This window comes from Anarhichas minor, unplaced genomic scaffold (assembly GCF_050575085.1).
Source record: "Anarhichas minor isolate MPS153535 unplaced genomic scaffold, ASM5057508v1 ptg000010l, whole genome shotgun sequence".
NCBI lineage: Eukaryota > Metazoa > Chordata > Actinopteri > Perciformes > Anarhichadidae > Anarhichas > Anarhichas minor.
The window spans coordinates 7019295-7043073 of record NW_027466456.1 but is presented as its reverse complement, the minus strand read 5'-3'; the positions used below and the strand labels follow the sequence as shown (position 1 = coordinate 7043073).

Genomic DNA, 23779 nt, shown 5'->3' with positions numbered 1-23779 from the left:
CAGTTTGTTTGTTCTTACTGGGATCAAGTCATGTCTTTAACAGCCAGCGGTGGAAGACCTTTTAGTTCATTTACTTATGTTAAAAACCTCCATAACAAGAGAAAGTCCTGCATTCAAATGTTTAGTTGAGTAAAAGCAGTGGTGCAAAGTAACAAACATTGACTTGTACTGTAGCGTAACAGATTACATTATATTTCAGTTATATGTTACTTTCTACTTCACTACATTTCAGATGAGAATACCGGTACTGTACTTTTCACTATACAAAACATCAAACACATAATTTGCTGATCAAATAGGATGCACCGTTATAGATTAAACTAGCCAACTGTACACAAATTTACAAAAATGAGCTCCACCTTAACCGACAAAATTTAAATAATGATTATAAGTAATAATGTCTCAGTATTAATCATCCAATAACACATGATAATGTAGCAGTCTCATGTGTCACAGTACATTCTGCTGATAAAACAGGTACTTCTGCTTTTACTTAAGATTCTTGATGCAGTATTTTTCCTGGTATTTTACATTGTTTTATTTGTACTTTTACAAAACTAAAGAATACAGAAATATTATCAACTAACTATACTTGTCAATGTATTATATTTATGAATTATTATGCATTTGTGTTTTAGTGGTATTCATGTTGCTGGCCTATGTGGCGTCAACCACAACTACTTTACACACCTGCTGCTTCCTAGCTCAATCTATTGCAACTCATCTTGCTTTATACTAAGCTCAAGTTAGGAAACTGAGGTTTTTTTTACATCTTGATCTGCTACGTAATTAGTTTTAGTGGAGTAATGTAGTGGAAACGGAAAGGAAAGTACTTCAAATGTGTACTTCACCACAGCACTTTAGTAAATGTACATATATGCAATTAGAACCACCAGCATGCAATCATATAAATGTCTGCAGAGTTGTATGTTTTCATGCAAAAGAATGCAGCATTAAATAAATAAAGCCCGTTTCATAATAACGCACATACTATCATGACCATCCTTTGTTGATATTTAAAAAAACGTCTATTTATAAGGCTTATGATGAGTAACTTTGAATTGCATATTTTTGGGGGCTATATTTATAATAACGTGCTTTGTATATTTAGCTATACGTGTTTATTTATGAGCATATTTTTAAAAACTCACAGTGCGTAACTGCGCGTGTAATCTGGACGGCCTTAGGACCATGCAGCCCGGACCTGCAGCAGCTACATCGCGGTGCATTTTAATAGGAAAGTCTTTATTGTGGCGATGACAGCAGTAACACACCTTCTCACGTCAGGAAGGAGGAAGACGCACAGCAGCTGCCGTCATTTGTGTACTCAGCGGGATCTGCTCCTCTCTTCTCCCCCGGCTGTCTGTCCATCCATGCCCGCTGTGTAAACCTGCTCGGTCCCGGGATATCCTGCTCTTTCACCGGACCTCAGAGCTGCGGGATGAGTTTTATTACCAACTGGAGACGCAGCGTGAAGAAAAATAAGTGAGTAGAAGGGGAAAGCTTCCGTGAATTTGTGCAAGTCCTCACCCTGTCGGTACATGTCTGTTTTCTAAGTGCGGAAGAATTTCATCGCACTTACTTTAACTTTCATCTGAGATTGTTGTGTAATACACAACATGTTCAGGGCCCCTCATTGATCCTCTTCAGATCACTCACACACACACACACACACACACACACACACACACACACACACACACACACACACTCACACACTCTCTCTCTTCTGTGATATGATCTGTGAAGTTAAATCCTGTGTTTCTGTACTGTAGGAAAGTAAAAACCTGCCACTGTTAATCACTCAGAAAGAACAAATACAAAGTTGCCCAACATCTAATAAATTCATAGAAAAGTGAGTCAAAAGGGGGAATACTGTCGATACTGTACTGTCTTAGTTTGGTATCATGATCCATCGACTGCTGTCATTACGTGTTTGTTATCTACGCTGCTGTCTGCATCCTGTTAGACAACATTACATTCTGTGGGCAGGCAGGCTCAAAAGTGGTGATTTCAGAGGTTGCAAGGTGAAAATAACTGAATTCCTCAACAGCAAGTTAGACAACCTTTTGACTTTTCCTAATCTTTGCTTCTTTTTTTTCTTGCTGTATAGTTTTGCCTCTTCCAAACTTTGTCTAAACTTTTTGTACTTAAAAATGAGAAATACAGAACAAAATATGAGGAATAAACCGCTTCAATACATTGAGTCTAGTGTTACTGTGGACACATTTTGTGTCTTTTTATTCATCACATACTGTGTAGCTTCCTTACATTATGCTGGTAACAATTTACATTTAAACTGTCTGTACCAAACTCCTAAGTCCTCCTCGGGTCTTCAGATGGGACTTCTGTATCCTCGCACACCTCCTCCTCTCACCATGATGAGATCCATTCTTACGTTCTCTCTAAATTCACCTCTGACCTCTTCACAGGGATGCCGGTCAGGCACAGGACAACCACGACGGCCCGGACTCCTCAAACCAGTATGTTCACGCTGTGTGCACATATTATTATTGATCATTAGTAACAAAACAACAAACCCTGTGAGCTCACAGTGCTAATAAAACACTTATTAACAGTGGAATGACACATAGACTGACTTGTATTTGTTTTTCCCCAGGTTGTTCGTCATAAACAGTCCACAAATGGATCCCGTCATCCCAGACTTCAGGTGCGTGTCTTTATATTGAAAACCAATGAAGGACACAAAGAAAACCAATCTGATAAAAGCATAGTGTGGGTTACAGTTTAAAGTTTTAGTGTCTTTCTTTTAAAGTAACTGTTTTGAGTCTTTCCATGTGTTCCCCAAAGCTTTCCCAGAATCTTCCCACATCAGACCGATTTCACAGACATTCTCCCCAAAACTGTTAATATCAACAGAAACGTTCCCAACGAGTAGAAATAAGTAGCCTGGGAGTGTCCACCTGTATCGCTGTCCCTGTTTCTGTGGCTCTCGCGATCATGTTGCTCAAACAATAGCCGGCCTTTCATCCCATGAGATTTCCCTCTTTTCTCGAAACAGACTCGATTTTGTTCCTCTGTTTCAGGTTACGGCTTTCGGACGACAAAGATGCTCAGCAATCAACAAATCCTTCAAATGGGCAAGTGAACTCAGACTTATCATAAAGCAAGATTTAGATAGCGACACGAAGGGAAGACATGCTCTGAGAAACCTGCTGCTGTCCCGCTATTTGCAAAAAAAAACATCGTAATCTGTTTTCTTTACTCTTTTGCAATCCTGTACGAGAGTGAGCTGCTGTGAACCAAACGCACGTTACAGCTGACTCAAAGGACCTCTTGACATATTAGTCACGTGTTCGACATATAAGTAATTCAGACGGAGAGAACCTGAGCATCATCTCTCAGCTCTCTCTCTCTCTCACGTTATGACTAGAGGAAGGTGAATTAGTTATTTAATCCTACGTTCTCTGTCAAGGCACGTGAAGAAGCCTGAGGGGGAGGATAGCTGTGTCTGTTTGGATCCGAGGGAGGGAACTAAAGGAAAAGGAGCACGATCAGCACAATTATTTTTATATATTGAACAAAATCCAGGTAAAAGGTGCTAAATGTAGCACTTTAACGTTACATGTTCATTTTTAGTTCATTAGAAAATATTATTTTGTTATTTAAACCAATAGTTGGACATTTTGGGGAATTATCTTATTGGCTTTCTTGCTGAGAGTTAGATGTGAAGATACATCCTTTTTAATTTGCAAGGAATTAAAGGTGCTATATTCGATATTCAGAGCATTAATACCTACGCCGACAATGAAGTCACTCTCCCACTGTGTGTGTTGTTATCCGAGTTTCTCCGTTCTTTGTTGACATAGCCGGGCCGGCTGCGCATGCTTTTAGTGCACGTGAGTGTGCCACGATGACCGATGCTCTGCACTCATACGTGGGTTACAGCTGACCCACGGGGTCGTCACAGAAGCGTAGCGCCCCCCCCCCCCCTCCGGTTCCCCCTCAGGTTAAAATAGTTAACTCTGCCCGCACTTTTGCACGTTGGCGCCGTTAGCACTGTTAGCTGCAAGCCGCCAGCTCAGCCGTCACCATATTGAGAACCATTTAGAGGCAAGAGAAATGATCCTAAAGTTGTATATATCATCTTTAATACATGTCTTAATTCATTTTGCAGTATTCTAAGTAGATACTTTAAATTTAAGATTAATGTTACCTCATTGGAAGAAATATGTTATCAATGGTCATTACAACACTGTTGTACCGATGCAAGTGTTAATAACAACACATGTTTAGTGTGATTTATTACCGTGTGGTGCATAACAGCAGGATAGGTTTGAATATTATTACATTAAGCCCAAAAAAATGCTTAAATTGTTTGAAGCGGCCACATTTCCGGAGTCATAATCCTTGTTTTTACGATCCAATTCTCCACCGTGACGACAGCAGCGATTCAAATCTAATTATCTCCACCTTTAACCCGTGACCGCCTGTGCTCCTCACAGCACACACATGAGAGCGATTGGAAGTCACAATTAAGCTTCTTTTATACAGTCTTTAAAGACCGATGAATTTCCCTTCATGTTTCTGTGCTTTGCAGTCACATGAGCGGGATCTGTCTGCTCTCTGGATGTTAACAGGGTTACTAATACGTGTGCTGTAAAGCCATGCTACTATACATCGCATGTTTTCCTCTGAATCCATGGAGAGGAATGATATATTCTATGAATCAGCCGAGGATTTCAGGTTTTGGATTTATATCGTTTTGCAAGCGTCTACCAGTTTAGAACAGAATTAATGAGATGATACATAAATTAGTCAGTTGACAGAAAATGTATTATCATCAACTTATCATTTAGTCATTTTCCCAAGCAAAAATACCAAACATGTCCTTGTTTTAGCTTCTCTAATGTGAGAATGCGCTGCTTTTCTTTGTTTCATGTGAATGTAAACGTGAGTATATTTAGTTTTTGGACCGTTAGTTAGACAAAAGAAACAATTTGAAGACATCACCTCTGGCTTTACAGGCATTTATTTGTTTTACTCTTTTCTGACATTTTGTAGACCAAAGAAAGGGAGTCATTGAGAAAATAACTGTCAGTTGAGACACTAATGCAGTTACCAGACTGAGGCGAATAAAGAAACATTCTCATTGGAAGAGTAAAAGCTATGAAAATATATGAAAATAGTCTAGAATTTGAAAACCCTTTAACAAAGTGTAAATTTACAATGTTCAAACCAATGTATTTATTCCTGTTCGCCACTTTTCCAAAGCATTGATGATCTTAGCACTTTTCTGACATTAGATCATAGAGCTTTTTCACAGCAGACATTTTGATTTGTCATAACCGGAAGCACACGGGTGTAATTAATTAATGCCTTTCACGAGAACAGTGGCAGAGCTTTGAAAAAATGAAGCTAAATGGAGTGTAACCCTATTAAAATATCAATCACGCCTGGGTATCCAGGCTATGTCTTGCCAAAATTAATTTTAAAAAAGGGCCCATTAGTCAAACGCTCTCACACATCTAAAGATAAAGCGGTGAGCTGCAGTTTCTGGGGATCAGACACCCTAAGTCTTAGCACTGTGCCAATTTTTCATTCATGATTTCACAATAGGTCATGTGCGTCCACAGTACTGCGTCTATGTCTTCTATTTCTGGACTCTGTGGTCACTGCAGTGTTTAGTCTCTGCCACTGCAGCAGACTGGACCGGCTGAGAGTCTCACTACGCACCAGCACCTTCTGCTGTCTTTTAAACCTCACGCTTCCTCTTTTAAAGTTTTGTGTCGGGGATGAATGAATTACTTGTAACTTAGATTCTTCTTTTAGTTGTCACTCCGTCCTTCTTGATTCTTCTTCCTTTTGTTGTTTCACATCTTGTTTAAAAATCTTTAGGCCATGAATCGAGGGCCTTTAGCCCCGCCTCCGATTTTGCAATAACCAATCGGAGCAGAGACTGCAGTGTGTAGCATGAGGGTGATGATCGGAAGAGTAGGGACAGACCTTTTGTATGTTATCGTGTGTGTGTGTGTGTGTGTGTGTGTGTGTTAGAGGCAGCACAGATACACTGTGTTTTCTACACTCATGTGTATGGTCATCCCAATCTGATTAAGATCTGCTGTTGATGCTGCGTCCCTCCTCCTCCTCCTCCTCCTCCTCCTCCTCCTCCTCCTCCTCCTCCTCCTCTCTATCTCCCTCCTCCATTCTTCCCTCTCTCTCTCTCTCTCTCTCTCTCTCTCTCTCTCTCTCTCTCTGTCTCTCTTTCACCCGACTGCGCTTCTGCTGCTGCTTCTGCTGTCGCTGCTGCTGCTACTGAAAGAGACGTAGATCATCACACTGCTGGAAAGGCCTCAGGCTCACACTCAGTTTTCCAGCTCTCTGTCTATCTTTCATACATACACACACACACACACACACACACACACACACACACACACACACACACACACACACACACTCTTTCGCCAGATGAAAATGTCAGAAGAGGAAGAGACTCCGTCAAATGGGTAAGACTCTTGCTGCCTGCTTGGTTACCGGCATTCATTCAGTCGGCCTCTGTCAGATGCTGTTCTGTGTTCTGTGTGCGTTCTAGCTGTAACACTCAGGCATGTGGACAAACTCGCTCGTGTTGTTGTAGAGGCGGCTCGGCTCTTTTGTGTCGCAGCTCAAAGCCGTGAGGGACATCTTCTACCGGCTGGAAGGTAGTGAAAGCTCTGTGAACCGCAGCTGATAAACTAATGCTTCGTCACTCTTGGAGGAGTGAGAATGTGCGTGCCTGTGTGTGTGTGTGTGTGTGTCTGCATTGTAGGTTTAATGAGCACATGCATGGGTGTGTATATGAATAGTGGTTGTGGGCTCAGTGTTTTTATGTGTGTGTGTGTTTTTGTGTGGCTCGTTGATAATTGTCATCGTGCAAGTTGTTCTCTCGGGAAATCAGCCCAGAATTTCAGCTGGCTTGAAGTTCAGTGAAGTTATTGGGACAATGCTGCTACGCACATCCTGAACCCAGCAGACTCTCCTCATTGTGCCGGTTGTCATGCCTTTTCTTTCTGTCATATGATTACTGTGGCGTACTGTGTCATAATCTTTGTTCACGGATTGAGAACTGGTTTATTTTCCGTGTCTTCAGGCCTCAGATTGTCTTCAGTCTTGTTTTCCTTTCTGTCAGGACCAGTTGAGTTAATTCCCAGCTATGAGGAAATGGTGCACTGATTGTTCGCCAGCACAGGAACTCCTATTGGAGTTAATTACCGAGTTAATTATTAGCCCCCTGCATAAGTTAAACAATTTGAAAAACAGGGAGGTTGATTTTTTTTCTCAGGTTAGATTCAACTTTATACATTGCACCGAGTAAAAGTACTGAGACAATACAATGCAGTCATGAACTGCTGGTAATTGGACCCCCAGTGTGTTCTTATGACAGTTTTCCTCAAATTCGATTTTTAAAGAGGCAGTGTGTGACGCGCACGTGTACACATGCTGCTTACAGCCAAACAAAACAAACTCTCCATAATACCATAAACCCTGAATAATTATTAACAGGTGATTAGACTGGAGCAAGCGATCAAATCAACGTAGCAGGATGGTCAGAATCATTTTCATGTGTACTGTTACATTTGTTACCATTGCTGTCGTTGTAGCGGGCTGACTTCTGTATAAACTTAACATACTTACGGTAAGTTGGGGACTCATTGAGGCGAGGTTTCGCAGTAACCACCAGGCGGTGACCTCACTGATGTGTGTTGTCACAATAACAGCTGATCATTTTCTTTTATACTAGTCAAATGACCCTTGGATAACAGTTCGATGTCCATTCTACTCCTATTCTATTTCTATGAGTGAGGGTGAATGGATACAGTCAATGCGGAGTCAGCACATACGACAAACCGGATGTTGATCGCTGTGCTTGCTAGCACACATGGCTGACAGTCTTCTAGTTCTTCTGTAGGCTTGTTGTTTGAAGTGAAAGTGACAGTGGGCAGTCACTGCACCTCCATTCATATACGGAGAGAAGAAAAGTGTTTCGACACATATGCAGGATGCCACTTCCCTTTAATAGCCTCCTGGCATTATTAATGTCTGATTTATTGATCCCAATATATCTCCTTGTTTTATTGTCAGTAGGATAACATGGCTGACTGTAAATTAAGTGTATTATTACAATGTGTATTGTGTGTTGTAATCATATTAGTGCTCTTCTTTTAATTATATATCATTTATTTATAACACAATACTGGTTTTCTCAGATAAACTTAGAGAGTAAAACAATTTCCCATTATTTTTCTGTTCTTTCTGTTCGTTTTGGGAAATCTTGATTGTGACCTGAAGACACAAACTGAACATATATTTTTCGCTGACAGCAGTTGTCATTGTAAATCTCGTGCTGTTATGAGGAAGCTCAGCTTGCTGCTGGTCATATGGTGAACACAGAAGTCACCCGCATGTCATTAGCCAGAGCTGCACCAGTGTGTGTGCTCCTTTATGGTGGTTGTGTGTGTGTGTGTGTGTGTGTGTGTGTGTGTGTGTGTGTGTGTGTGTGTGTGTGTGTGTGTGTGTGTGTGTGTGTGTGTGTGTGCGTGTCTTTGTGTGATAAGTGTATAGTGCCTCTGTGTTTCTAATGGGCAGGAATGTCAAGTGAATGCTGTCTGTTAGTCGCAGCTGGACGTACACATTAATCTTCGTTTTGTTTGTTCAGTTCCTGCTCTCCTATTCTTCAGCATCGTTGTTTGCTGCAGACATCTGAAGGTAACACCGACTGACTGACTAACAGGGAATAATTGTCACGCTCATGTGATCAATACGGTGGCCTGGAAGCTCCAAGCACAAAACCAAACTGCATTTCAAGACGAAACTAAATAGAAATCAGGTTCCTATTTCACAAAAAAACACACATCACAAACGTAACAAACAAATGAACAACAAAATATGCCACTTTTTCAAGAATTTCATGGTACATATACATATGATACACACGAAAATGTATCTTTCATCAGTGTTTCAGATTTACCATCAACGTCATTCATTCATGAATGTGTTTTTCACAGGCTGCGTGCTGTTCTCACAATGAAGTGAAGGAATAAAACACACACTTAAACAGATCCATTATCAGTACAGCGAGTGAAGTCAAAGAGGAGGGAGCCTTGTGACGAAGGAGTGCATGATCAGTGTGGCCCCATTAGTCAGCCGTCACGATGAGGACCATGTACGCTGCGTAATGAACTCTAAATACGCAGCAACATCATCAACAATCATTTCGAGTCGTTCAGACAGCGTACAGCAGCGAGACAGAAATCATTCAAGGCAGCAGCAACATCCGTTCTTCTCATTTAATAAAGAGGATATTGTTCAAAAACTACTCCCTGAGCATGTATTTCTATAAAAGTGGATAGTTTTTGAATAACTGTGATTAAAGCTCGGTAATGTGCAGTTTAATGCAGCAACACTAACAGCAAAGCACTCTATTGAGCCTGTGTGCTTGTCTGGCTCAGCCTGCCTGTGTTTCTGTTTCTCTTGTGATGTAGCAGAGGAGTAGAAAGCGTTCAGTAAAGGATGTAAATAAACAGAGCCTATATAAGGATCCCAGTCTCTGTTGTAGGTCAGTGCTTGGTGACGGTATTTGTTGTGAAAAAGGAGATCAGGGTCACAGCAAAAGTGAGAGAGGCAGAGTAGTTTCATTTTAAACTAAATGTCCACTTAAAGACGGTTGCTTATTTCCCCAAGCTGTGAATTTATACTGAACTTGAGTGACTTTCTGAGCACTTGTCCAATACAAACACACTCAACAAGAGTATCATTTTTCAATAAAAACAGGTATTTCAAATGTATTTTTGTGCCACTTGATTTTTGCTCAATTTTGATATTTTAAGAAATCAGAACTGCTCAAGCCCCCGACTTGGCTCTGGTCAGACCTGTCGCTGGCTTCTGTTCTCATTCAGATGTTGTGTGTTTGTTCTGGTTCTGCAGGTGCTCAAGATCAGACCTGTCGCTGGCTCTGGAGGACTGCATGGCCGCCCTGGATCTGTTCCTCAGAAACGACTTTGATGAGGCGCAGGCTCGGCTTAGATCCAGGTACGAGAACCACCTGAACCACGAGCGAATACAGCTGCTGTTCTCAGCATTGACCCACCTGGCATTGTGCTTATAAAAGACAAACAGCTGATAACATGCATGCAAGCAACTGCATTTTTAGGGGTTTTTGAACCCTCAGGTGTTAGAAGGGGAAGATTTCCAACAGCAAACTGCCTTCACGTGCAATAATGTTTTTTTACAGGAGACATTTTGACGTATAGCCAAAACACAGGTGTAAATGATAGAACTAATGATGAAGTCCATTTAGCTGCTTCAGGCCCACTGTCACACTGTCAGGGCTTACAGGGACGCCTGAACAGAACAGAGACATTGTAATGTTATTAGTAACACCTGTGCTTTTCATACTATGAAAATGGCCCATGATGTTTGTCCTAATTTAAATGTTAGCGCGCTAAACTAATATGGTGAACATAAACATTATAGCTGCTAAACATCAGCTTGTTAGCATTGTCACCGTGAACATGTTAGCTCTTAGCTCAAGGCACCTCTGCGGCTATAAAAAACAAACACTTCTGTCGCTTCTGTTTTGATGATGATTCAGCAAATATGGTTGCTATTGCTGAATTACCTTCGTTAATTAATTACAAAGTTCCTCAGCCAATACATTCAATTGTTTGCTCGTGGGAGTCTGTGCTCCTACCAGCAAATAGATAAATTTATTTGCTCAATAGAATGTCCAAAAATTAGGAAAACTTCACAGTAACAGTAACAGGTCAGAAACAGCGATACTGGTGCTCACACCAGGGAGGGCTAAAGGAAGTAGTGTGTTTGCTGCTGATGCTACTGATTAGATTATTCCATGGCCGAAAGTTTTACATGCTTCGAATGCTGCTTTGTGTCCCATTCACGTGTCTCTCTCCGGGTTCACAGCCCGCCTCCAGTTTTGTATTCCAACACTAGTGTCATCAAGTTACTCCATTGTTCACCGTTCATTCTCCTGTCTAGTATCAGAAACTTCATCACATCTTCGATATTATTTTCCACCGTTTATGTACTCCTGGGACTGCAGACCACTCCTTAGCCCCAGTTTCTTCTTTTCAGGGCCGACTTACATGAAGACAGAAGAACAGCTTCCTGTCAGCCTGCTCTGTTTTTATGATTTAGTATTATACGGCTGCTAGATTGACAGCCATTGTCAGTTTCGTGTTGTTCTTTTGGTGTGTTTAGCACTTCAAGTTTCTGAAAAGTTTAGAGTGATGTCATTTCTTTGAATTTTCTAAGCTCAGACTCAGTTTTAGACAGTTTTACATTGCAACATTACATAAATACGCTTTTGCCAAGAGACTGACCTGTTGTCATAATCATAATATGTTTTGGTATTTAGATCTGGATTTGTGAAATATTCCAACCTGGAGGGAAAATCTGTTTACATCCAACACCTCTAGCTGCTGCCACCTGAGGATTGGCAGTCCGTCAGCTCAGCGGGCGACCTCATTTTTGTCTCGATAGTCCTCCCACAGATGTCTGAGTGCTGTCTTGTGGTTTCTCAAACAGAACAAACAGAAGCTGTAAATATGATCATGTTTGTAGCTGTTTGAGCCCAGATGGTTGGATTTGACACATGCAGGAGGACAGAATGAGAGTCAGAAACCATTGCAGATTGAAACTCAAGAGATAAGACACGTCTATCCTATGATAGTCAGGGCCTGCATGGTGATCTGGTCAGGTATTATTGTGTTGTGTTGTTTCACATTTGAATGCAGCACTTGAGGCAGGACTTTTATTTTGTTTGGCTTTTTACAAAACCCAATTACACCCAATTTGTTTCCTGTTTGCTGCATAGAGAAGAGTTTTGTGTGGAGGGCGATGGCTTGAAGCATCAGACTTATGTAATATTATGTAAGGTGTGATGATATCTGCTGCATTGTGAGAGAGATACTCTGAAAGACTGGGGGGGAACATGCAGCCCTGAGGATGTGAAACACCGGCAGAACCTTCCCTCGTCCCCCTCGATGTTTGTCTGTGTTCTACTTTAGACAATGTGTGCTTTTTTTTTTTTTGCAATTTTCTCCTCTTTCAATTTGCTTTCCCCTTCCTCCAGCTGTGAGTCTCCACAGAATGCACACACACACACACACACACACACACACACACTGAAACTAAAATACTGGAGACACTCTTTCAGAGAGCTTTCATCATCTGCATGTACTTTCATCAATCTGCTTTTACCCTCACATTCCTGTTTATGGTCGCTGGCAGCCTATTCCCACATGCCCCGGGAGGAAGACAGGTTAGCATTACAGGTTTAATGCACTTACACTCACACCAACGGGTTTGAAGTCTCAAATTCTGGCTGTTACTGTCGAAGGAAATTGCGACATGCAACCTGCAGTATTTCTAATGGAAAAATATCTTAGAATTGTTTTTCAGGGAGTCAATCAATCAACTGTCATTATGGGGACGATTATCATGATCATGATTATCATTTTCTTTGAGCAAGACACTGATTCACTGAACTGGGAATTGCTCCCAATACCTTATGTGGAGATGTAAGCTGGTGTATTATAAACTGTCTCACATAACTATTGAAAAATCTCTGTGAAAAGAGTCAACCATCGAAAGTGTATATGTTGTATTCTCTTGTGGGATGATTTAAAGTTTTTTAAGTGCAGTGTTGTAGTTTTAAAGTGTATATTTGCTTTAATATGTCTGACCAGAGATTGTGTAGTCTAAGCTATTGTCCATGTATCAGTATCACTGCCAGTGAGCAACTCATACCACACATTATAGTCCTGTAAGCGGGGCTCTCTCTTTAAATTGCGACTCTCTGATGGGGTACAGATATTTAAGGCCCAGGCTTTAAGTTTCTCCTCCTCTGAGTCGTAGCCAAGGAGCCACTGCAGACTCAACTTTGTAGAAACATGCCTGCAAGGTAGAAGGTATCCAATAGCAGGCTGAGTTTCATTTGTCAGCTCTCTGTACAAACATGTATACATTCTTAATCTCCCATTATTCCTACCGGTCTGCCCCATTCCTCACAGCCCTAGCGGGGAGTAGAAGCAGGATTTTCAGAAAAGACTTTTACACTGAAAACAATTATGTATTTTGACAGAAATAAACAGTTTTGCATGTAGTGACACTCCTGCCTTGACCCCACTTCCTTTCCTTTAAAGTTTTTTGGGGGGCTTTTCTGCTTTATTCTGATAGCGAGAGTGACAGACAGGAAAGTCATGGGAGACAGAGGGGAGGACATGCAGCAAAGGCCACAGGCCAGACTTCATTCAGAGCCACTGCAATAAGGGACTGAGCCTTAGGTGTACGCGCTCTACCCAGTGAGCCACCAGGGCGCCGCCATCACTTCCTAATTGTTACTAGCACAGAACTGACGACATGATGCAGACGCACACCTGCGTTTCTTGTAGGAAGTACAAAACAACTGTTCCCTTGCATCATGGAACGTTATGGTGAAAATGTGTGGGCCACCCGGCGTCAGTGCTGTCCGACTGGTTAGGACCTTTGTGCTGATTGGAAAATATCTGAGTGCTGCTGTGAAATATTTGGAATTCTCAGCCGCTTTTAGCACGGCTACAAGCAATTCAATTAACCTCACTGCTCCGTCTTAACAAGTTCCTCGGCTTGAGTTTGAGCTCTCGTCTTGCATAAGCCGGACGCAATGGAAATGAAAGGCAGGCAAATCTCTCTGCTTCTACCTCCGCCTTCTCTGACTCTCTGCTGTGTGCTTACTTGTTGTAAGTTGATTCTTATTCACTGATTGGTCACTTGACTAGAATGAATACTGTTGATTCCCTCAGGTGAAGAACTCTACTCTCTGAATACTATTAAAACCCTGATTTATCGCTGCAGTTTCATGACCCTGTTAGACTAAAAACGACACGCATTATACAACTTTCACATTTGTCTTTCTTCTCTTTATCAAATATATGTAAAAGTGAAGTGAAAGAGCAACACGTCGGTGTGTCTTTGTGCTCTTTTTCCATGGGTTGAAAAATTTGTTTGTGCAAATTAAGTTTCCAGTTATTAAGAGGACTGGTTGGAGCTCAAAGTGACATCACAGAGGCTGGTCACATGAGTCAGTCTGTGGTGAATAGCAGTGAAATGTTAGTGACGCAGACCGACAGCATTCTCCTCGAACACACCTCTGCCTTTATGTTTTACTTACATTATTCTGCCTTTCCTTTGTGCGTGTGAGTACTTCTACAATACACAGCTACATACAGAGTGCTATTTAAACCACCCATGTTCGTCCATAGGGACCTCTAAAATCAATACAAAATGAAAGAGCTTGAAGTAATTTGTTCCTGTACTGGCTTAAAACTGGAACATCAAACTCTTTCAACTGGAACAACAAGTACATCTACTGGAAAAATGCGTGAGGCATCTAACACTTTTACTCCTCCTTCATCTCTTTAAACCTGCAAGACGCAGTTTAAACACAGGGTGTGACGTGCCATGTAACAACAACTGCAGGTATAAATAGACTAATTGTTTTTCTTTCATCGTGTGTAGTGGTGTGGCTTAAGTCATCCATGTGTTCAATCACATGTCTGTCTTGATCGATCTCTTTAATCAAACAAAATGTTTGTCTCACCTCTTCGTCATCTCTTTCAGCACACTAGGGCTGATCGTTTGACATCTTTAAACTTCCTCTTGCAATATATAAAAACAAAAAACATTGTGTGTTGTCTTTTCAACAGAACCAAAGACAGCATGTACCACGCTCTGACCTATGCCACCATCCTGGAGATGCAGGCCATGATGACATTTGACCCCCAACACATCCAGACTGCAGGAAACACCATGAAAGAGGCCCAGGCCATCTGTCAGCGGTGAGACTTCCCCACATCACTGGAGTATAATAATGCCCCAATGACCAGCAGATAAACTGTGACAGGGTTGTTTTTTTTACTTCCTCTCCAGTCAGCTGCAGAAGTGAATTTTGTCTCTTGTAAGCCATTCGGACCAGAGTCAAAGCCAGTTTAGTTCCAAAACTAAAAAGTTTGATTTTTGAAGATACATCTCATTCATTTTTTAGTAATAAAAACTGATGAGAGTGACGTTGCTCAAACATTTAGACAATTAAGACACACAACACACTAGCAACGTTGTACCAAAACCAGAGAACATGCTGAGATCATCCAGACTCACTGGCTGAAGGAATGTCACAAATGTTTGTCAATTACTCCTGGAGCCGCTATGAGAATCTGTCATGACTCAGCGCTGGACTAATCGTACATCTCAACACCCACTCTTCTTCAGACCAAAAACTGATCCGAGGTCAGAGCTGCAGTTTTCCTTTTAAATGTTGTGACTGTTTATAGGAGACTTAATGTACGGTCAGCACCGTGTTGTAACTTCACCCGGCAGCAGCTCAGCATCCTGTGATTACTGGAAAGAGGCTGAGTCACTGATTTGCATAGAAATAAGATAAGGCTTGTGCTGTGCTGCTGAAAAACAATCCTGAAGATTTTCAGCGGAACAAGGCCGCTAAACACTCATGATGGTTTGGTATTTTGTGCTTCCTCAATCAGGCAACGCAAGAAGTCGAGCTTCTCCAAGAACTTCACAGAAGGTCAGTAAAGTCCTGTGCTGACGGGATGAGTCCAATGTGTCGCCGGAATTCATTAGAACAGATGGCGCATGTGTTTGTGTGTATGTGTGTTTGGCCATTGCTCGGATTCGAGATAACTGTGACGTAATCCTTTTCTCCTCAGAGGAGCTTCACGCTGAAGTTTGCTACGCTGAGTGTCTCCTGCAGAGGGCAGCACTCACCTTCCTTCAGGTCAGGATAACAGAGATAGACTGCCGCTGAATCTGACACCTCTGATGCTTTTCATGTTTCTTTAAACTCCTTCTCTTGCTTCTTCTGCTTCTCTTACCTCTCCTGCTCTCTTGTTCAGGATGAAAACATGATCAGTTTCATCAAAGGGGGAATCAAAGTCAGGAACAGCTACCAGACATACAAGTGAGAATCTTAAATCCAGCATATCATTTTTCTCTCTCCCCCATCACCTTATAAAGCCCTGCGGTTTCCCTGTTTAATCTGCTTCCTTTTCTTTACACCACAGAGAGCTTCACACGATCCTCCAGTCTTCTGGATACTCTCACGGTGAGAACCACGGCCATTTTGAGGGTGGCGTTAAACTGGGAGTCGGAGCCTTTAATCTAGTAAGTAGAAGGCTGAATGTCTGCATTTGTTGTCATACATGGGTCAAAGAAAAGGTGATCGCATCATGAATTGTGGGACACAGGTCTTCCAGAGAGTATCAAGCCTGAACTATATGAATTAAACAGAAGCACACAAAGAGCAAAATATGAATATATAGCAAGATCAGCTAAGATTTAACAAGCAGTGTGTTTTGCGTTTAGTGCTCCTCATTTCCACGTGTTCTTGTTGTTGTTCACCTGTTCCACTTATTTGCAGTAGAAGTAGGTTGGAAGACATCTGTAATTACTGTACAACCTGTGGCCCTTTTACAGTATGTTTATGAAAGTCAAGATCATATGTTTGGAGACCACTGGTGTCCTAATGACAAAGAAAGGAGGAGGACTCTGTAATCCTGCTGCTGGCCTTTCAATTGCACTGCTTGTCTACTTCCTGCAGATGATTTCCATGTTGCCCACGCGGACGCTCAAGCTGATGGAGTTTGTCGGTTTCACTGGTAATAAGGTGAGCTCTGCTGACATGTGAGCGCCATTTATGGCTGAAAGAAGGCGCAGCGGGCAGGACTGAGGGTGTAATGGGTCGAGTCAGAGATGTTTGACGGGAGGGATTGTTCAGTGATGTGGGAAGTGCTGGGTCTTTGCTGTTAACAATGAGAAGTGCACGGGGAAGGCGTAAATTGTATCTGCAATTTCAGCTTCGCTGGTGCATTATTCACAGTATATCCTTCCTGTTATTGGTGGTGAAACTATATGACTAGTACTGAGTTGACAGCGCTGAACCTGACACGTAACTTGATAAGTGAATGGCTGAGATATTGCTTTGATCGTGGTGAGTTATGAATGTACCATTTCTCTGGATTACAACTTCCTTTTATTCATTGTTGAGCTAAAATAAATGTTTCTATTTTTTGATTCTATCACCGTTAATTTGTCTTATGTAGCCACCAAACAAAATAATCTGAAAAGTGATGCTATTCAGCATTTAGGTCCAAATATCGCTTTGGGTATTATTCTCATAATTTGATTAATTTATCTTCCATGCTTGCATATCCTGTATATATATATGCATATTTGCATATTTTGCAGAAAAGCCTATCTGTGGCATTTGATCTTGGTTCAGATTGGATGCCTAAAAGTACTCTGGTAGACAAGCAGCTTCTGCTTATCCTTCAGCACAAACTATAAGAAAACTATACTATATAGTTCTTGCCTCTGTAATTTTCCTGCACAGAAAAGGTCCTCAAATTGCGTGGTGTTTGCGGCTTTCACCAGCAGATCTTCCCGGAAATGATGCAAAATTCAAACAACTCTTGTTTGCACGTCTGTGTGTGTGTGTGTGTTTGTTCATGCAGGAGTTTGGTCTTCAGCAGCTTCTGGAGGGCTCCGCAGAAAACACACTCAGGTCCTTTCTTTGTAACATGCTGCTGCTCTGCTATCACACCTTCATGAGCTTCATACTTGGTGAGACACACATGCGGCTGCAACCAACCTCAAAAACAGGCAAAGATCTTAACTGGTTTTATTATGTTTTGTCTCGCAGGCACTGGAGAAGGAGATGTCGAAGATGCAGAGAAACTGTTGCAGCCATATCTCCAAAAATATCCTCAGGTTTGCCAGAATTAAACAAACAAAACAAAAACAAAAAATCCTGCATAGTTAGAATTGTTGCCAAACATACTGTGGCTGGTGTTCTTCCTAGGGATCCATCTTCTTGTTCTTCGCTGGTCGAATAGAAGAGATCAAAGGCAACTTGGATGCTGTGAGTGCTCCTTTGTGACTGCTGATGTATTGTCATCTTTTAATCATGATAATTGTCCACACGCATTTCACAAATACTTAATGAATGGTGCATTTGGGTTTATCTTGCAAAGCAAACTTTGTAGGGTTGATCGCACACAAACACGTGTGTGTTTGTGTCCTGCTTTGCATTTAAAAATGTCAGTTTAATGTGTATGAACATTTGCCACTGCTACAACTTTTCTACTCCATTACATATGTATATTAAAAGAGTGTCTTATTCCAATGTTTGAGTTGATGAATTCACATCTAGCACCGGATCACATTTTCCCCCTGCTAAAGGAACAAGTGCAAGAATAATATAAAATGAAAAGAATCACCTTCCACATACTAATACTGTATGCCTATAATTATTTCTAAGATATGGCAGTAGCAACAGGAAAGGAAGACATTTATGTCACTTCTTCCAATCTTAATGTCCTTAAGCCTAATGCCCTCTGTGTCCTCTACACATAATCAGCGACCCATTCAAACATGATTTGTGTCGAGCCGCTCGCCACACGTGAGCTTTCGCACTGAATATGTTTTAAGAAGGTGAGATCCTAAATGGTTTGTATTTTTTTCAGGCTATCAAGCGCTTTGAGGAGTGCTGCGAGGCCCAGCAGCAGTGGAAGCAGTTCCACCACATGTGTTACTGGGAGCTGATGTGGTGCTTCACATACAAGAGGCACTGGAAGATGGCCTACTTCTACGCCGACCTGCTCAGCAAGGAGAACACTTGGTCCAAGGTGGGCCACCGGGGATTTGACGTCAATCTTATTCTTCGTGTAGTGAAAAGATTTAGATTTATCAAATTATTTAAAGCGGTTTTCATGAACAGAAATGTTGTTGACCTTTTTCTCAGCTTCTCGAGTAACATGTAATCATTCTAAGATAAATATCACCAGCACGTTGAGCGTCTCGGGGGGTTGTGACCCACACCTTAAAAACAAATTGCTCCCCGGTTCAATTCTAGGGGGGGCACTTAAGTTGTAAGTCAGTCCCTCTCTCTGGCAGCAACAATATACAAAGCAAAATACAATTCAATGTATGATCGTGATGGTGAAAAAAACCCTGTTAAACATTTTGTACTATTTAGAGAGACAGAAAGCCTTGTCAGCAGCTTGTAGTGGCTTGTCATATTATTATTATGATATATAATAAATAATCAAACTAAAGACTTGTGCAAGTCTGGCCTGACTCTCTAAAGTCTATAGTTTATTTCTCTCCTTATCTCATTTATAAGGGAAAGATGGAATTGCAGTAGTAACCTCTTCTTTCCTTCCTTCAGGCTACTTATGCGTATATGAAAGCAGCATACCTCAGCATGCTGACTCCGGATGATTGCCTAACCTTCGGGGAGACTGCGTTCACTCTGTTCAGGTGTGAGCTAAGAGCTTAGGCGCTACTACAAATACTTGCAGCAACCACAGTGAAATAGAGATGACTCGCTGTGACAGCTAAACAAGTATATCTGTGATACCATCTCTTCTTCTGGGAAAAGGCTGTCTTTGGTGTGAATATGTTCATAAGTGTTTTATTGATGGTAGCACAGCATCAAAAATGCTCCACCAATTGAACATTTGATTGGACCTCAAGCATTTTTAAGCAGGTGTATAAGAACTTGTGGAAAGTTAACTGTAAGTCAAATATTTTCTCCATAATACTGATACATATGTGTGTACTTTATTATATTTCAGGCAGGTCCCAGGGCTGAAGCAGAAGATAGCGGGGAAATCTTTACCAACTGAGAAGTTTGCTATCAGGAAAGCCCGTCGCTACCTTGCAGAAAACCCAATTCCTCTTCCCGCTCCTCCACTGGTCAGTACTGGACGAGGCTATTTGCCATGTCGCACCGCTTTACTTTGTAGTATGACTGGATGCGTACACAGAAACTACAGTATGTACATTATTTCTTTGAAGTAAGTGGATCAATAAATATCAGTAACATTTTAGTAGTTTTGTTTCACAAAGGCTTTGTCCTATAACAAGCTCTGTCAACCTCATGCTGACATTTTGCAGACTGGATGTTTCAATCAGGAGGGAGGAGCCACCAGCCCCTCCTGATTCAGGCTGTATAAATAGCTGTTATATTGTATAAAACCTGCTATCCACAAAGTCAGCAGCAGGGCGACGAGTTAAAGAGGAAACTCTGTGCTCACAGAACCAGGGTTAAGAGGTATAACATTTGTTCTGTTTCACAGAGATTTCAGCCTGTAACAAAGGCTGTGGAAGGTTGACAGAGAACGATGCTCAATGACTGTATGAATGTATGAAATGGATAAACCTAACACTATGAGCAAAGGTGGAGACCTCTAACTTTGTTATTCTGGCACTCCTTGAGTTGCTGACATTGTGGCTAGCAGGTTATTGTACTGTAGGCATTTTTTAAAAGCTCCGACTGAATAACCTTTGTTTAAGTCAAATTCATAAAGAGAGCTGAGCTTTGTCACAAAGAAAATACTTTTTAATGTTTGCCTCTATCAATGACATTCGTATTTGTGTTGTCTAGGAGATGATGTACATCTGGAACGGCTACACAGTCATTGGGAAACACAAAGACCTGACCGAAGGCATGCTGAAAACACTGAGCGAGGCTCAAGCTAAACTCGACAGCACCCCAAGTATGAAAAATGATTTACTAGAACCAAGAGGATCATTGTAATGAATGATCACTTTCTGTTGATATTCATTTGCTAACATGAATTGCCTTTATATTAGATGCTATACTGATGCTACGTTTACTGTGTGCATGTTAGAGAATTATATAATCTTTAGATATAATCCTTCTGTTTGTCCAGAATTACTGTACCTTTTTTTTTGGTAATCTGTTTTGTAATCTGTCCTGTTGCGTGTCTGTCAGGGTCGGAGTTCACCGTAGATGACCAGTGTCTGCTGAGCCTCTTGAAGGGACTGTGTCTCAAACACCTGGGGCATCAAGAGGAAGCCGAACACTACTTTACGCTCGTCCTCTGCAAGTAAGCCTCTCTCAGTAATGTGCACAGACATGTACAGTATATGCACGCTCAACCAAACCAGAAAACAGATGCTCTAGTTTCACCAGTTAGCCTGATCATATTCGTTGCGCATCCTCTGATGATAATAGGCGGTTCTGTTTTAAAACAAACAAACTGCACAACAGTTGGAGGGCATCTTATTTCCTACTGGCTTCACCTCCATACTGTGACCACTGTGTTTTGACATTATCCGCAGTGAGTCTCAGATCAGGTACGACCACTACCTGGTTCCTAATGCCCTGCTGGAGCATGGCCTGCTGTGTCTGGAGCAAGGCAAGAAAGCTGAAGCTATCAGACTCCTAGAAACCGCAAAGTAAGTCTATCAACCAGCAGAACATATTCAAATCATCTCTGCTCGCAAAGAAGCTTTTTGAATCAAAGATTCTCCACTTTTTCACACAGTGTGTACCTACAAGTCATCACTCTGACATTGTTTTTAAAATAAAAAATGCCACAATAATTATTCTTTGTGGTTTTCAATAAATCTTACAATGAGTGTTTGAATAAATGACAAGGTTTGCTTGTACCTGATTGTAAACCCTCCTTGTGATTCATGGGTTTCATGTAAGATAAGGAATTAGATTGAGATTTACCCCTGGGGCTATTTTTAAATGATTTTGTTTGCTCTGTTTCAGGCAAAATTACAAGCGCTACTCGATGGAATCACGGACACACTTCCGTATTCAGGCTGCTCTGCACAAGGCCAAGGGCCCCGGGGAGAACGGCATCCATGTTGCCTCCAGCCCATAACAGACAGAGGAGGGCACACTAGAGCAGAGACAGCTTTCTCTGACTGTAGTCCCACAATTTTACACTCCGCCCAACCCAGCCCCGCCCATTCATCAGAAGGGTAAAAGAAGATGGATGCTTGTTTTCCTCATGTGTGTTGCCCTTTCGGGCGACTGCAACTCTGTGCGGCCCTGACTGGATAAGGCAGGTTTGCTACGTCCTTTTTCAGAGATATAAATTATGTTTTGAGAAATGTGCCTATATTTATGAAACAGTACTTCTAGCAGGCTTGATTGTCTAGCACAGTGGCCCCCCATGAGGGGAGCACAAAGGTAGGAAACCTTTGTAGTTTATACTGCAGATTGCCTCCACTACTACCCCAGGATAAAAATGTGCCCAGTTCAGGGTGGTGTCCCAAATACCCCCCATATAAATTACCGACACTAACTAAGCTCTCCCACCTCTTTTAATCTATTTTAAAGATTATTGATGGGAGATTATGTGTTTGACATCAGGTACATATCATATCATCAGACTATGAGATTGTGGAACAGTTGAAAGGTTTCACCTGTATTTAGATATTTGATCAAAAACCAATATGACCGAAATAGATTAACATTATTTATACGTTGGATTCACTTTAACACTCTATAAACTGTGGTTCATTGTGTTTGTCAGAGTGAGTAAACATTTTATTGTTCTTTTACATTTTTTCCTTTCCTTGAAACCTATTGAAATATTTCAAATTTCTTCATGTGGAACATTTTATTTCAGTCTCCTTCTGAAGAAATAATTACATCTGCAATCCTGTTGTATTTACATTCACATGTAATGGCTTTTGCACAGAGCTTTGTAAATCAGCCAGCCGTCAGGAGAATCAGAGTCAAAGAATCAGAGTTGCAGTGAGAGTTGTTCTTTACATTTATATATTGTAAATGGCACCTTTTACACGAATTGCCCCGTTTTAAGAGGACAGATGAATGTGTCTTTTAGAAAGGCAGACTCCCTCCTTTTCTCCTCCTGGCTTGTGGGACAGGCTCCAACAGTACTTGAGCTTGAACAAATAGGCCATTCATGCCGAGCAGCGAAGGACTGCGTGCTTGTCCGCCTGTTGCATCTTTAGTGAGTAAAGAAGCTCTCAACGGGAACCACCACAGTCTTCCTGCTTTATGTCCTCTGCTGCTCCTGTATCTGCCATGCTTGACTACAACCACCTATCAAGGGACATGGACCTCATAACCACGCTCAAATAATAATCTGTATATGAACAAACACTTGTAATGATTGATGATAAGACAGAAAGGGGTCACCTCTAATCGTGTTGGTGCCATGGTTATTTAAAGGGCTGTGTCTCAGCAACAGTGTCTAAAACCTGAAAACTCGGATGGTGTCTCAAGTGTTGGAATAAGAGCACTGCTGATTTATTCATGATTAGATGAAGGTTTGGGATTCAAGACGATGACTAGAAGTCAGTATAATTTTTTAATGGTGAAGGAAATGTACTTTCAATATAGTTTTAACAGCTCTCCTGAATATTTAGGTAAAAAAATATATTTAATTTACTGATAATTGATTCAATTTATTTTCTTTTTTTCAATTTAGTTTTGCAGATATAACTGAAAGAAACTCTAACCAAATGTAGTGGCATTGTGATGTTTACAATCTGCGTATTTTATTGGGCATGGCTACTACTGAGCAGAATGACATTCCTGTACATACTGAATGTTTCTATTGTAATTTAAGATGATATGATGATAAGCAACTAAAAAACAAATGCCATTTTGTGTCGGTTTTTTTTGTCATTTGTGCACCACAAAAACAGAAGCACACAATACAATGTGTACAGTACAAAGTGGTATTATTTACAGGACAAAGAGATACTGCTTGCTTGCAAATCATTGCACTCACTTTGTTCTCATACGTGTGATCTAATCCTCCAGATACAGTTTAGTCATTTCTTCTTGTTGATGTGCAAGGTATTGGTAGCCAGGGATAAGAAGACAGTGGGTGTTGGAATATTATAGACATCATATTAAATTGGAAATAAAGACGTATGCAATTGAGTAGCAACAGACAGAAAT

General features: G+C 41.2%; 1 protein-coding gene across 1 annotated transcript; it reads left to right on the top strand.

Moving 5' to 3' along the window:
- The first annotated feature begins 1285 nt into the window (after positions 1-1285).
- On the top strand, positions 1286-23471 carry ttc39a (tetratricopeptide repeat domain 39A). The gene is made up of 21 exons (XM_076087903.1): positions 1286-1485; positions 2433-2483; positions 2621-2671; positions 3048-3101; positions 9928-10032; positions 14709-14840; positions 15543-15583; positions 15726-15793; positions 15912-15976; positions 16080-16179; positions 16616-16681; positions 17529-17637; positions 17717-17784; positions 17876-17935; positions 18540-18701; positions 19244-19335; positions 19653-19773; positions 20465-20576; positions 20816-20930; positions 21166-21282; positions 21605-23471. Exons 1-21 carry the CDS (start codon positions 1442-1444, stop codon positions 21717-21719), a joined length of 1848 nt encoding a protein of 615 aa, XP_075944018.1. The 5' UTR covers positions 1286-1441; the 3' UTR covers positions 21720-23471.
- Positions 23472-23779: the final 308 nt, after the last annotated feature.